This window comes from Numenius arquata, chromosome 3, assembly GCF_964106895.1.
Source record: "Numenius arquata chromosome 3, bNumArq3.hap1.1, whole genome shotgun sequence".
Classification (NCBI taxonomy): Eukaryota; Metazoa; Chordata; class Aves; order Charadriiformes; family Scolopacidae; genus Numenius; species Numenius arquata.
In genome coordinates this window covers 54,229,590-54,244,895 of record NC_133578.1, presented here as the reverse complement: position 1 = coordinate 54,244,895, position 15,306 = coordinate 54,229,590, and the positions used below count along the sequence as shown (strand labels likewise).

Sequence of the window (15,306 nt, the reverse complement as noted above, 5' to 3'; positions counted from 1 at the left end):
AAGCTATATCACACTGGCATGAGACGGGAAGCGACATTCCTGGCTGTTATGAAGGAATAGAGCCTTCAATGAGCTGGCTGATCTATTATGACCATTCATATGTAGATAAAATTGGAGATCCTTTATTCTTAGCCAATTTCATTCCATATGAAAACAAAGAGAGCTAATTTTCTAAGTGAAATGCAAGGCCTCATGCAAATTCCCATAACCTGGCACTGGGATAACAAAGTTTCCAATTCCCTCTAAGGTCAGGCTTTCTAATGGTGCAATTTCCCCCTTTTCATAATTTCAGCTCTTTTTTTTTTTTCTTCCCCAGTTTTCAACAGCTCCCAATCCTCGCAGCTTTGAAAATAACCAAAAACTTTATCTTTTCTTAGAATTTCTTTATTTTCCCTGAAAGGACTTTTCTGCCCTGTTCAAGGGATTCCTAGTTACAACTCCTTGCTGCTGTGAGCACTCTCAAACAGTGTAAAGGTTGCAGGAGTGGGGACAGAGCAGCTTGGAAGGACCCCAGTGTAGGTATATTTTGTTTACACAAATGGACACGCTTATCTCTACTCCCTGCCAAGTAAGCCAAGATTCCAGTAATCTTCTAACTGCTATTTAAACACATTGCCATACATGCTGCTTTGCACGGGGCTTGAAAAAGACAAGGAAATAAGTGTGGCCCAGCTGCAAAATATACGCTTGGATTCTCTTTTTGTACACCAGGTCAAGTGTGCTTTACTGATGTCAGCAGGGTGTTCAACCTGCGAATCAGTGAGGTCATAGCAAGCAGTGATTTGCTCTACGGTATACAAAGGCCACCACCAGTACATTTTTTCATCCAACTAGAGTCAATCCTTCTAAAGGATTCCTTAAAGGAATTCCTTCCTTAAAAAAAATGACTGGGATACAGACAGAAATTATGCACGTCTTCAACTGTATGTTCAGAAAAATCCAGAACTGAGACGTCAGGACCAGCAATTCACGCTGAGCTTTCCACAAATAGCAGCTCAAACCCTGAAGCCACCCCGGCTAAAAAAACCTCGGTTCTCTCTATTTATGTCCTTGCCGCACGTCCCTCAGAGGGAGCCGCACAACCCTCTATCTGGCGGGTATAAAAGGTTCTCGCTCTTCCATTAGTTCTTATTTTCAGCCCCTCTCTGCCGGGCCGGGCCCCGGGGGGCGCGGAGGGAGGTGGCGCTGAGCCGCGGGCAGCTCCGGCGGGGCTGGACAGCTCCGGCGGCGGCTCCCGGGGCACCGGGGACACCGGGGGACCGTGGGGACCGGGGGCTCCCGGAGGACCGCGGGGAGGAGCAGCCCGTGCCCAGGGCACTGCTGCAGCGAGGCAGGTAGTAGGCGGCACTGGGCACACGTTGCTCAAAAATGAAAGCTCCTTCTTTCGACGTGCTTTGGTTTGGTTTGGTTTTTTTTCTAAACTGACGCCTTAAGAGTTTCATCTTCCCCACTCCCAAGACAATGGGAAAAAATTCTCCTTCTCCCGGCTGGTGCCGGTGGAGCCTCGGGGTGTGCATAAACCCCACCGCCATGTGTCGGGAGAGTGGGGAAATCCTTCCCTGACACTGCCAGCACATCTGACGTTGCTCCTTCTTTGTGTTTTAGATAAAGAACGGAGTCCATTTACACTCAGGAAGAAGACATGCTGTGTTTATAAATGCATTTACCAATGGGGACGTTATTCTGACTCACCAGTACTGACTGGGTCACTTGGAATTAACAAAATTGCTGGCTTTCCCCTGGATTCCAGCACCTGGGGGAGATCAGGACAGAAGTTGGCTCATTCCAGCAGTGTCACTGCCTTCAGCAGCACACTGATACAACTCTCTGGAACAAAACTAAACTGCTGGAAGCAACTTTCTCATTTTCCTTTTTTTTTTTTTTTTTTTTTTTTTCAAAATATGATGCTTGTAAGACTTTTGTGCCCCAAAATGTTTATGCGTTATTACTTGTGACCTCTGATTGCATGCTATAATACAGAGAAGTGTAAAGTTCATGCCAGTGGGATAAAAACCAAAGATTATTAACCAGCTGAACCAAACCTGGTCATCAGGTTTTGAAATAAATATTAGTCCCCAGCCAGCCATATTGCTGCCATTTTAATCTTCAGCATAATGTTTGTATTCAACATTGCAGCACATCCTCTTAAGCTTTTCTTCCGAAGGCAGCACACTAGTTCCTGAAGTGCAGGCTATTCTGTAACCTGATTAGGTATTCTTTTCAGGAAATTTCCTCTGGCTGCTGCACCCTTTACAAGTTATTTTTTACATTGAAGTACCTCAGTGCTCTGTGATGGTATGTATATAGTATTATGTATACTATATTGCAATATCATGCAATGCAGTGTTATATTACATTACTCTAGATGCAGCAACTATGGCTCCACCGGGAAGAAAATACTGAAACATGGTAGCTGTAGAAACATTAACATTCTGAGATTCATTATGTTCTAAAATAGAGCAAAGTTAAATATTTATTTTCCAGCTATTGATGCTTTATGAGACATGGTAAGTGTCCATGGCTGCTGGGCGTGTGTTGGAAATGCCTTCCTTCCCCTTACCTATGTGGGAAAGTGCTCTCATTGTGCAGCCCTGATGACTCCACCTGCACTCGGCTCCCCACTCTCTCCACTATTTGTAAGATCCCAAACATCCAATTAAAACATTAAAACTAAAGAGCTAAAACATCATCTCAGAGAAATGCACTATTTTTTCCACATTTACTCAGACATGAAGTTCTGCCTCCTGAAATTATACTAACTCAAAACTGGTTCAAAATGTGAAAGTGATATTTTAAAAGCCTGCCAAAACTTTGAAGCTACTATTTTTTTCTCCGTTAGAAGCCTCTACTACTGAATCATTGTATTCATAGTCACAGAACTAATAAAACTCACACTTCACAGGTAGCGAGATATGAAAAAGCAAGAAACAACTAGTTCTCTAGGGGGATGTTTTTTCCTCAAGTAGTTTCCTGTAAAGCATAATGGCAAACAGTATACAGAATACATGTTGGTGTGGTGAAAACTTAAAGTGGTTTTGTTTGAACTTTATTTGAGGTAATGCTCTTAGCTCACCTGTGGTTTGGAGTAATGCGAGCACCCAAAATGGATGCAGAAAAAAAAATTGCCACCAGAACAGCATCTATATTTATATAAACCCTCAATAGCACATGGTATCAAATCATAATCATTCTTCTGAGACAAAACAATATTTTTGTGTATGACTTTGTAAACCAGACCTTACAACCAGTGTAGCTGTTTCCTCATGGATCTACCCCATCCCTACTTACTGCTTCCTAACTTTGTAAGCTAGCAAATAGGTTTAGCATTCATTATCAACATGCATCTAAATTTCTGTTCTTAATAGTTAACCTTAAAAATCTAAATATTTGCAATAGAAGAGAAAAGCACAGAAAGAAATGTGCATCCTGACACGTTGTGAGTTACTGGCAGTTTGAAGTAATTCCAAAATCTGCCCTGAAAAATCTCTGAAAGCAAAAGAAGCAAAGTAGGAAGAGATATAAATCAGGAAATATCTGCTAGGAAGAAAAGAAAACTTTAAAACAGATTTTGTAGAAAAATACTATGTGAAACCGGGGCACTAGTATTTAAATGTTAGTAACTCAATAGGTTACAAAGTCTAAAAGGCCGTCAGGCTTTTCTTTGTATCTAAGGCCAGCTGATGCACTTAATTCCCTCTTCCTCAAATATCTTTAGGTCCTCTAACAGCTAAAATATCTGTGTCCCTGTCTTTATGGAGCAAGAGTGAAGAGATTTCATTCTGCTGAAGGCAGAAAGAAATAACAAGCATCCTGGAAGAAATGTTCAAAAGCTTTCAGGTCATATTAAAACTTACTGAAACTTCATTGCAGTCAGGCAAAGAAGGGCATCTTTTTCAATACTGTCAGTATTTCAGATACCGCAAGCTGTGCATACTGCATTTAAATATATTTTATTAAACCAGGAGCAAAAAATAGTTCAACTAATGCACCATTTTCTTAGTGGTGAAATATGTATTTTATAGGACATAGAGCATTTTACATGATTTCTAGGACATAAATGTCAACCTAGCCTTTTTACTATGCTGATTGAATTTATTTAATGAGCTGTCCTACAATGGAGGCCAGCCCTGCATTTTTCACTTGCTTCTGAAGGGAATTTCAGTAGTTAGCAAATAAGCCTGGGTCTAATCTGCTTCCGTCTGCAATCATTTGAAAAATGATGCTTGGCAAACAGCTCTGCATGGCCTTGGCTTCAGATGGAGACTGATTTCTCACACCAAGGGAAGGCTGAGCAGGCCGAGAAGTGCATCTACATAACCCAAAGCAACAAACCAGCTCTTTATATTCCTGTGACACGTTTGCAAACCCTGCGACTATGGCAGGGCCGGCTCTGGGAAAGCCGCTTTTCCTGCATTGCTACCCAAGGGATTGAGAAAAGATTGTCAAAGACAGGAGAAGAACTGAGGATTTAATGCCCCTCCTCCTCACCAAGTCTTTCCCCTGGCTGAAAAACCAGGTGTCAAACAACCTCTGGGACTAATGATAACCCATTAAAGCTGTGCCTTGAATTCCTCACTCATGTCCTGTAACCATGATGGAGGAAAGAAGTCTTTCTAGTACCTGACAGTAGCTGTCTGCAGGGTTTCGGCTCTCTGCCAGGCAGACCGGGATAATACTGATAAACAATTATCTGACAAACAAGGAACAGCAGTGACAAGAACACTCAACTTCTTCACGAAACAGTGACCAGAGACGATAAAACAAGATTTTCTGCACAGAGAGGTCAGGGTCCGGGCAGCCTTGCCAGAACTAACACACCAGTGGGGCTTCAGTGCTGCAGTGAGCCCCAGCCAGGGAAATCCTGCTCCGAAGTTTGGGGGAGCCGGGAAATCCCCTCACACCAGGGATCTTCACTCATCACATTTCCATCCCCAAGACAGCTTATCACTGGAGACCCTGGCGAGCCCGCCTGTGCTCCGTATCTCCTGCTCCCACTCCCCTCACCCTTAAACACACACATGCTTCATTTCCCAATTTAGACAGAGTCTAAATACCAGGCTCTGCCTCGCCGGGGGACAACCCGTGGGTTAGTAGCGGGGAGGCGCTGGAGCTCGCTGAGCATTACACTGCTAATAATAACACGGGTCCTCGGAGGGTTACCTCCAAAAAAACGCCTGGGCTGTGAAGGGCAGCCTTAGCTGCTGCTATGAGCATCCTCCTCAGCGGAGAAGCAGCCCCTGCGACCGGGGCCGGGGGACACCCCCGGGGGGGGAGGGACGGGGACAGCGGAGGGGGCGCTTACCAGGTACCAGACGCCGAGGATGATGGTGCCGGTGCGGACATGGCAGCAGAGGCAGCAGCTGTTGGAGTAAAAACGCGCCCAGGGCGAGCTCAACATCTCCGCGGCTCCTTCGGGCTCCGCGCCGTTCCGCGCCTCTCACCGCTCCGCTCCGCGGAGGCGGGACCGATACCGGCGCCGGGGCCGCCCCTCCCGGCGGGCGGGACCGAGAGCGGAGGGACCCAGCCCAGACGGCGGCGGGAGGGGGTAAAGTTCCCGCCGGTCCCCCGGGTGGCAGCTGCACCTTCCAACCCCTCCATCCCCGCACAGGCACTAGGGGCCACCAGCCAAGTGACATAACCCCCCCCCCCCATCACGCCAAAGCACGGGAGGATTTTAAAATACGACGTTGAGGGGGCTCAGTGAGTTGACAGCCTGGCCCGCGTGTCCCCGGCACGTCAGGGGTGGTGGGAAAGCGCCATTCTCCTGGTGGTCCTACCCACCCCCGTCTCAGGCAGGGCTGCACCTGCAATTAGTGTGATGAGAGCGAACTGGTGATGGCGCCTTTTTTAGCAAAGCTTGTAGCGCGTCTAGCAATTCTTGACTGGCAAGTCCGCTATAAAGAAGGATAATATCGGTGGAGAACATGGAATTCTTGCCCCAAATTCTGAAGCCGTGAACATTTATTTTCCTTCACAGTGCCCTCCTAATCCCCTCACAAAGTCGTTGCTATTAAGGAAGCTGGAGTAGCCTCCCATAACTGACACACAAGCTGACGTTAACCTCATTGTCACTACCTGGAGTTAATGCCCTGATGGTGGTGGAGGAAGCAGCATTAGGAGGAAGGACCCAATGTTGCATATTCAAGCACTGGTGCAGATAGAAGCTAAACTTCCTACCAAGCAGCTGCCTTCTGCGTAGTTTGTTATTTGAGATTTGTATCATTCTCTACAGGAAATAACGAAGAAAATTCTACCAGGAGGTCTGTATGCATAGCCTGACCCTAAGAATAATTTATTTACTGCCATCTATCTTGGCTTCCTACCAAGTCCCACAATTTATCATCAAAATGTAACATTGAAAAGTACTCAAATGTTTCCCTATATGGTTGCTTTGGGGCTCTTCTTTATTTCATACATACATCTGCAAAGAGCAGGAACTCCAAGATAAAAGCTAACTTGGCAAGGAGAACCATTTTTAACTATGCCTTATCCGTACTTGTAAAGCCACTATAGTAAATTAAGTTAAAAATACTTTAAGTAGGAGCTTTTCATAACCTCTTAGTTTGTCCTTATAAAACTTCCAGGGTTTTGGGGTTTGGAGGGTTTTTTTGGTGCATAAAGAGAAAAGCCACTTGGCACTGAATTTATAATTTTGACTAGATTATATGCATAAGACAAATATTGTATTTTCAAGATTCATATTCAAAAATGACACTAAAATTTTAGTAAAATGAAACACCCATATTGACCAAACAAATATTCCAGAGACCAAAGGAAAATCCCAAACAGCATGGTCTGGACTGTCTTATTGGTAACCTTGACAGACCAAGATAGAAGGACTAAACCCTGTATGTATGGTTTGTAAGGTGAAGGGGAAGTTAAGAGCATCTGCTTCATTAAGGTTATCTGACCAAGGACCTGATCTTTTCAAAGGAAAGGGGATAAGGGGGAAGTGATAAACAAGGACACAAACCTTGGGGCAAGGGACAATGGAGGCAATGCCAAAGACCAAAAGTCTCCAGTTACTGATTGAGCAGCTTTGGAGAGGGTCACCTGGACTTTGTAACTGATAAGAAGGGGCAAACAAGAGGAGCACGAGCATCTGGGATATTCAAGGTGGGCCTGTGGGACTCTGCAAAATTTAGGAAGGAATATTTAGGGGAAGGGGACTGGGAAGGAGCAAAGCAGGGATCAGATAGAAAGGGGTATAAGAGGGGTCAGTTGTGCGTAAAGTACGCTTACCGGACTCAGCCCTGTGCCTGATCACCCTTTCTTCTTAAATCCTTTTTTAACTCTCTCTGCGTGCTCTCACTCTGCACACAGCGTGGGTGGGGGCTGCTAAGTGCCAGCTACTGGGGGGACCAGCATGAGTGAGGCGAGTGAGGGGCTCAGCGCCGGTGGCTGAAGTGGGACCATGGGTCTCCTCCTGTGTGCCTGGGGCTGGCTGCTGGGGGGTGAGAGTCTGTATCTGCCCCCAACAGTTTGTGAGTGTGTGTTATTTGCTTGCAAATGTCAGGCTGGACCACGCTGGTCTGTACTTAGGTCTTCTGCGAGTCCGTGTAGGAGGCACAGCTGAAGGCAGCACTTTGTCTCTGCCCATCTATGTAGCCACCCATGTTGGTGTCCTGTGCCTGCACACGGGAAAGCAGCAGCCACATCCATCAGCCTGGGATGGGCACAACAGGCTGGGCTCCAGCAGCTGGGCAGGAGAAACCCCAGGCCCCCAGAAGCTACTGGTGGCAGCAGCCATGTGTAACATCCCCCAGCACAGCTCTCATCTCTGTAAAGAGAAATTAACTGTATGTCTTCTTTTGCTTATGGTTTCCCATCAATGGCTTTAATCTGGATATCCTCAGAAGAAAAAGGAAGGAAGAATGAGAAGGTGAACACTAATTACTTCAGAGTAGTTTCCTGTATAATTATTCATTTCCATTCAAAAAGCCTGATGGGAAAGACCAGGAAGCATCAGGCCTTGTATCACACTCCTGATTTATAACCAACTCTAGAAGTCCAGAGAAGTATAAATCACAGGCAGAGTTTATAGAAACGATGAAGTCCAATCTGCTCCTTTCTATTTTTATTTCTGTGGCATACTACGTACTTTGCAGATGGAAGACCCAGTCCCTGCCTTGCAGCATTTATAGTCTCCAGCTCTCCTCAGCAGCTGACCGTGCACAAGCACAAGTGCTGCTGTGCGCTTGCGTGGAGCCCCACTGGCTCTGGGGAGACCCAACCACTGATCCCCGCTCACCCCCTTGCTACCAGCTGCGGAGGCAGAGACCTAGCCTCAAACTGAATTAAAACAAAAAGATGCAAGGGGCAGTAAAACTGGGGGTGGTCACAACACAGATTACATGCATGAGGTTCACCGGGCTCCAGAGCACAGCAATCCATTTTTCTGGCTGGCAAATGGATTATGAGAAGACACTTTGGCTGCTGCAAGCCAAGTGTGCAACTTTCTCTGCAAAACCTCATCCAGAAGAGAACTTCCTTTCCTGCTTCAGCCTCTGAGCGAGCTCTTTGGAAGGAGGGTTGGCTGGCAGGACATCAGCACCAGGCGGCAGTTTCTGTGGGAGGCAGTTGCCGGCACCACGTTGGTCTCCTTCCAAACCTGACCACAAACACAGGCCTCTCCCCTGCTGCGTGCCCCTCCACTGGCAGCGATGCCAAACGGCCTTCGGCAGCCACCGCTTAGCAGAAGGAAATCCGCTTACCGAGACTGTTACACAAACCTTTAAAGGCCTTAGAAGTACGCTGTCAAGTGTGCACCCAGTGAAAAATTCAACAGAAATGAAGTGGTTTCAGAGCCCGAGTATTCCCACAGCTACTGACCCATAACCACAGCCTCCGTAGTTCAAGCCTCTGTGCCCTTCACTTTGCCTTATAAAACAAACACTTCTTAAAGACATGGGTATATCATATTTCATCTTACACCCAAAAGCAACCAGAACAGTGGAAGATTGTTTAAGATGCACCAGCGACAACTTCTGAACTGGAAGACACCCGAGTTTTGTCAAGGCTCCTAGAGGTAAAAGAGACCCTTGAATTATCATCTTTATACATCAAACTTGAAGAGAACCAGTACCAGTGCCTTGCTCCGAACGGATCAGTATCACTGCCTTGCCGAACTCAAGTGAACAAACAGCTGACTCAGAATCACTTGTTTTGGTTGTGCTGAAAAGAATCGTAATCTTTCCAGTGGGATCCGTGATATGGTAAGACTATTTTCCAAATAAACATTTGATTCTGAAATTAAAGACAGCACGGGGTCAAAGCCTGCCGCACCCTTGCTCAGCCGCAGGTCAGTGTGTAGAACGTAGGACGTATCCAGAGGAGAAGGTTTTTTTGTTTGTGTGTTTTGTGTTTGTTTTTTTGTTTTGTTTTTTTTTTTTAATGTGGTTGGACTCGATGATCTCAAAGGTCCCTTCCAACCACTAAGATTCTGTGATTCTGTGATTCTGTGAGAAGTGCAGGCTCCTGGCTCCCGCCTGCCCCTCCTTACCACAGCAGAGCTGGAAATTGCTGAACCCCTTTCATACGGCCGCCTGTCTCCCACAGCACACGCTGAGAGCTATGCTAGCCCGCTAGGGAAGGACCCAGCCCACCTTCGATTCATTGCCAATTCTTCTCTGTGCTGCAAGCTGTTTAAAAAATCCAGTATATTCCGTGTCCTGCTTCTGCTCTGTGCTCCTCCATGTGTCCCCCGGGACCTTCTCACTCCAGGGGACAACTTCTCCCTCCTGCCAGAGGATGCTCTGATCCATTTGACATTTTCTTGTGCTTTCTACTGTGCACTAAAATGGGTTACTGCTACTCCTCTTCCCAACCATTTTAATACCTATCTGAACAAGATTGCTTGAAGAGGACAGCAGGCTTGGAAGCTGCCCGTCATTCCCACCTTCTGCCTGTACTCAGGGTCCACAGAGATGGTGAAGCATAGGTCAATTGGCCTTGAATAACTCAATTACACAGTTGCCCAGCATTGCCTACAGCACATACACAAAAGGGCAGCTCAAGGGAACCAAATCTTCTGCTTGTAGGATTAACCACATGCTCCAGAGCGAGCAAAGAAGTTGCTAATTGTTTTGTATTTGGCCAGGTTAAGATGAGATAAGAAAAGGGTTAAACATTGTCCAGAAACCAAGGTCTGGGTATTGTCCTTGAGCACAGGGTGGTGACAACATTGGGAAATTGACTGTGATTCTATTAGTCATTTTAAGAGTTGAAGTTGTTGTTCAGCTTGCTTCAGAGCCCATGTTTCAGGATGGCTGCAAAAGATTCAAGTATTCAGGGCTACAGAAATATTTAATGCAACAACGATTAAAAAACACCTGTGCTTTCTGAAAAAAAAAGTAACCCTCCAATAAATGTCTGACACCAGCTCCCTGCCACAAAGGCTGGCCAACATGCCATAAAATAGGACTGTTGCCACAATTCAAAATGGGTTCAAGAGGTCATTCATTCTCCTGGTTTGTGTAATAAAGTTCAGAGTGAGAACAGTATTTTCCTCCAGCATGGTAAAACTCAGGATACACCTGAGAAGCCTATAAGAGAGCCATCACAATGACACAGCTTGGTGTGCAACCGCTTCCACAGAACTAGTCAAATTCTCATGTTTCAGTACCAAACAACAGACAACAAAATATTTTCTGGGTTTTTTTTTTTCCCCTTTTCTTTTTAGGTTCTCTTTTGACCTTCTGAAAATTGTTGAAATGCCTGCACCTTTTTAGCCCAATTCTGAGATATTTTGTCATGATTTACCCTGTAGAAGATAGTGATTCTAATCTCTTAGATGACAGATATACTTACACATTTTCTCTCATGATGGTAAACTGCATTTACAACTCTAGCTCCCTTGGGCCACAGCTTCATGATTCTGTTTTAAAGTTGTTGATTTTAAAAAATGTACCCCTCGTAAATCAGAAAAGCCAAGAGATCAAATGTTCTCCAAGAAAAAGCTCATCTTCCTGCCTCCTTCCTTTTCCCCTTTTCTGACTTGAAAGCCTCCTAGTTTTGCTGTGAAGATATAGGACTCACAGGAAGGCTGGCGAGCTCTGGAGTACATTGAGATCCAGCTCTTTCTTTTTTCTTCTGGCCTTCCCATTCATGCTAGCCTCACAGATTAATTTTAACACTTTGAATGAGAAGAAACCATCTGGGCTACATTCACTAGAAACCTCAAAAATAGGGTAGGCAATTATCTAATTATTTGCCTGGCAGCAGATTTGCATTTTGTTAACATGTACTGGAAGTCTTCCTTCCATACCAGATACAGTATGCTATCCATGGGCTGCAGTGTCCTCAGAGGCATACCTGCTCCAGCACAGAGTGCCACCTTCCAAAAGTACGTGCCCCATCATGTCCTTAAAAATATCTCCTTCAACATGCCTCTTCCCTTTCTCCTCTCCCTTGCCCCTACTGTTCTTAAGCACATTTGCTCAGGATTGCCACAGGCTCCCCTCACTGAAGTTTTGCTGTGTGGAAGACACTGACACTGGAATTAGAGCCATCTGGCACTGGCTGTGACCAGCACAGGGCATGACGTCCTCCCACACAGGGCACCCCTGCAGCCCCCAGCTACCAAACCCCTGCAATTTTTGCCCCATACTTTCCACCCCTAGAACTAGACGATGGGGTCAGCGCTATTACAGACTGAACGTAGGAGTCCATCCCTCCTCCCTGCTGACCAGGCTACAGGGGTTAACACCCTAACAGACTGAACAAGTATCTATTACAAACTTCACCTCTTGCCCCTACAAAACAAAAAACCAAGAATATAATGGCTAAGTAATTTACTATTTTTTAGAAAACAAGCAAATGATTCATATGGTTTGAGCAACAAATAGAACCACTCCTGAAGGTACCAATAGGCTTATGAATCCTATAGCAATAGGGCTTCATCCAGACCAGAAGAGAGCAGTAAGCAGTGTTCGCTTGATGTAGTATGAGCATTTCCTTCTTTGGGGAGTAATATTATGCACCAGAGAAATTTGATCTCTTGCTCCAATTCTTCCAACAGCATTAGCTGAGTTCTGACCTTTTCCCTGTGCAAGTCTTCGGCTCACGGAGCCAGATCTCCAAAGGACATTCCACCCCATTCTGCCACGGCCTCTCCTTTGTCTTTCTGGAAGATCCCCAAGGCCCAGATCTGTGGGGTGAGAGCATGGACAGTTTTCAGCCTTTCTTGACACTTTTTTCAAGGTCAACTACACTAAGGGATTTTCTGTATTATTCTTTGCCATGTTGCTAATGGTGGTGTTCCTCCTGCGTGCTCCCCCAGTCTGATATGTATGGATCCCACCTTGACCAACAGGATGCCCCACCAGCTCATCAGGTGATAGCCCAGGGGTGTTTGTAACTATGTCTAGCTGTCAGGACTTTTGGACCATGCATTAGCGTTCACCACAATTTCAGGGTCTCCTACCTGTAAGGGGATCTCCAGCAGTCAAAACAACTGCAACCCCTTCCCAGCCCCCACACCGGGGCATCTCATTTGTGGGATTGGCAGAGTTGTGACCATTGTTCCACATTTCCCTCCATCAGCGGACTCCAAACCCCTCCTCCCTTGGGCAGGGCAGTATTTGGAAGTGGTGTAGGGCCTGGACTCTCTCGAGCTCTGCTCTTTTGAGCCACCACCTGTTAGCTGGCCATCAACCCAACTCCCCCATGTTACTAAGGGGTCTTGTCCTCTCCAGAGCCACACTGGGAGCACACAGTGAGCCCCGTGCACCCCATGGCAGCACAGCACACTGATCTCCTGGGGTTTCACAGCAGCATCAGAGAGCATAACTGACTCCTTTGGCCACTCCTTCCTTCTTATGCATGTTCCTCAGCCCCGTGTGGGTCACCTGCCTAGCTCACTGGACAGTTTCTAATAAAAGCACGGGGGTACCAGGGAAAAGAATACACATGGGCTTCCGCTGAAGCAACTATTTAAAACAAAACTGAGGGGTACTAATTAGCCAGCCACCACACAAGAGTGTCTGTAGATAGCAGGTCTTCCAGTCACTAACCACCTGAAACCCTGGCTGTGATTTGTAACAGAGGTTTTCTCCATTGGGGTTAGACAGGAACTACCACAAGTCTAGCTGCTGCCTAGACTGCCAAACCAGAAGACACAAGGGGGTCTGAAAATTTGGAGTATCTCAGCTCTGTCTGGCTTTGGTATTCATCATGGGGAAACACATACAGATTTCCTCCTTCTTAAATGTCCAAACACAGAAAGTACAGACCAAAGAAATTCATCCAGTGTAAGGGACCCTTACCGTGATGGTACATAAAACCTATTTTGGTTCAGAAAGCAGGTTGCACTGATCTAGATATCAATTAAAAGAAGAAGAAAGACAAAACAAGTTTGCTAATTTTGAGGATTACTAAGCCAAAATGATTCTCACTAAAATAATTTTTGGTTATTAATAAATTGCAAGTTCAGTGGAAACTTTAAAAACGCTAATGCAAGTTTGACTGAAGATAACATATTTTTTATACACTTATCAACTGATGTTAGTAAAGATGCTTACAAGATGAATACATGCAAGTAAAGCACGTAAAGCCAAACGGAGTCTGAAAAGTACATCTAAAACAGAGTATGATGTGTTAAAAGCATGTTTATTCTTTGAAACTTTCTACCCTGCAGCATTTCTATACCACTAACCAGTATCTTCGCAATAAATAAAAAAAAAATCAATTCTCTCTCTTTTTACCTGGGATAAGTCCATGAATTTCTGTAACAACTTTAGCTCTCCCGGCTAAACAGAGGTAGTAAACCTCGTGCCCCACCATATGCCTGGGAGGGTGGAAGAGCTTTGGCTTTTCCCCTCCACTGGCTTAGGGTGCCTGAAGACACTGGAAGCAGAGACACCACCATTAATCTCAGTAGTTTGCTTCTAACCATTATCAACAAAATTGGTAAGCACAGGTGTCTGGTATCCAACTCAAACTCATCATCTCTTCCTCTGTCAGGCTAATGAGCTCTTTAACACCTTGTATCCTAGTAACTTCTACTCTACAATGAAGACTCCTTCAAGCCTTTTTGATAAATTAAACCTGTACCCATCAGACACTGCTTCCAGTCCTTTGAGTATGTTTATTGCTTCTCTCACTAGTGTGTGTGGGGTCTAGCTGGTTTTGTAAAAGCCTTTAAAACTGCAGGCATCAGACATGACAGTATTTATTTAATCAATGGACACAGGACGTGCAACCTACCCCCTGTTCCTTTTCACTATTCAGATTCAAACATCCCGGGATTTACGCTTGACCTTTTACTGCAGCGACCCAGTAGAAGGTGAGGCTTGGAGTTTTTTTGGTCTTTTGGTCTGAATGCTTATGCTGAACGCAGTATTAAACCGACTGGTGCAGATGGGTACATTTTATCCATAGACTGTAGCTAATTATAGAACATGAAATACAGCATACGAGGAGGAGATGGAGCTGGTGGATAAAGAGGTGGCTGTGTTGCCAGCAGTGTCTTACTGCCTGCCAGATTGCTTGAGCAAAGGAAATCTCAGTGACAGTTTTTAATGCTGAGTTGAATTTGCGGTCAAAGAGGTCACAGGACTTTGATTGATAGGAGAAGCAGACCTTCTAAGAAAAGCTAATATACATCAAATAGTATTTACTTCCTTTTAGTTCCATTAGTTAGATTAGTTAATGTTTAATTTATGGAATCATTTGAGTATGGCTCAACACTGGGAACGTTGCCAGATTTTATTCCCTTTTTCATTATATGATTATGGGTTCCCCCCCCCTCTTTTTAAAAAATTGTTTGTTTTTTTTTTTTTTTAAACATAGAAGAAAGTAGATATTCCCCCCAGTTTTGCTCATCAAGCATGTTCTGTTTGCTATTTGTTTGGATTCTTTTTAATTACATCTAGTAGAAGCCATGATCATTTTGACTTCTATTAACAATCTCAGTTGAGTGATAAATCATTTTCTTCCATCCTGTTGAGAACCAACACCGATTTTTAAGTACAGTCAAGAGGAATTAAAACAACACATCTTCCATAACTGTAATTTATTACTGCCTGTAAGTTACACAGCAAACACTTCCCAGCTTTGTCTTTTTAGATTCTAGTCAGGTTTCAAGCAGTAACTCACCACTTTACCTGTGAGCCTGCTTAGATTTTCCCCTATTCCATGTTGTGCTTTAGCACGTTAAGCAACCAAAACCTGAGCTTTGAGTTATCAACAACTTCAAAGCGACTGAACAGCATCGCCACCGTTACTTTGATCATCTGTGGAGTTATTCCTCTTTTTCTGAGCCCAAAATTGGACCGGGACATAATACCTGCTCACTTCCAAGTTTGC

General features: G+C 45.0%; 1 protein-coding gene across 1 annotated transcript in view; it reads right to left on the bottom strand.

Annotated features, from left to right (window-relative positions):
• The window catches only part of LAPTM4B (lysosomal protein transmembrane 4 beta), a 58,468-nt gene extending 53,012 nt beyond the window's left edge, over positions 1–5,456 (bottom strand). Inside the window, exon 1 of the mRNA XM_074145549.1 lies at positions 5,303–5,456. Within this exon, the coding sequence (XP_074001650.1) occupies positions 5,303–5,398 (96 nt within the window). The 5' untranslated portion in view covers positions 5,399–5,456. The remainder of the gene's footprint in view (positions 1–5,302) is intronic.
• Between the last annotated feature and the right edge of the window lie 9,850 nt (positions 5,457–15,306).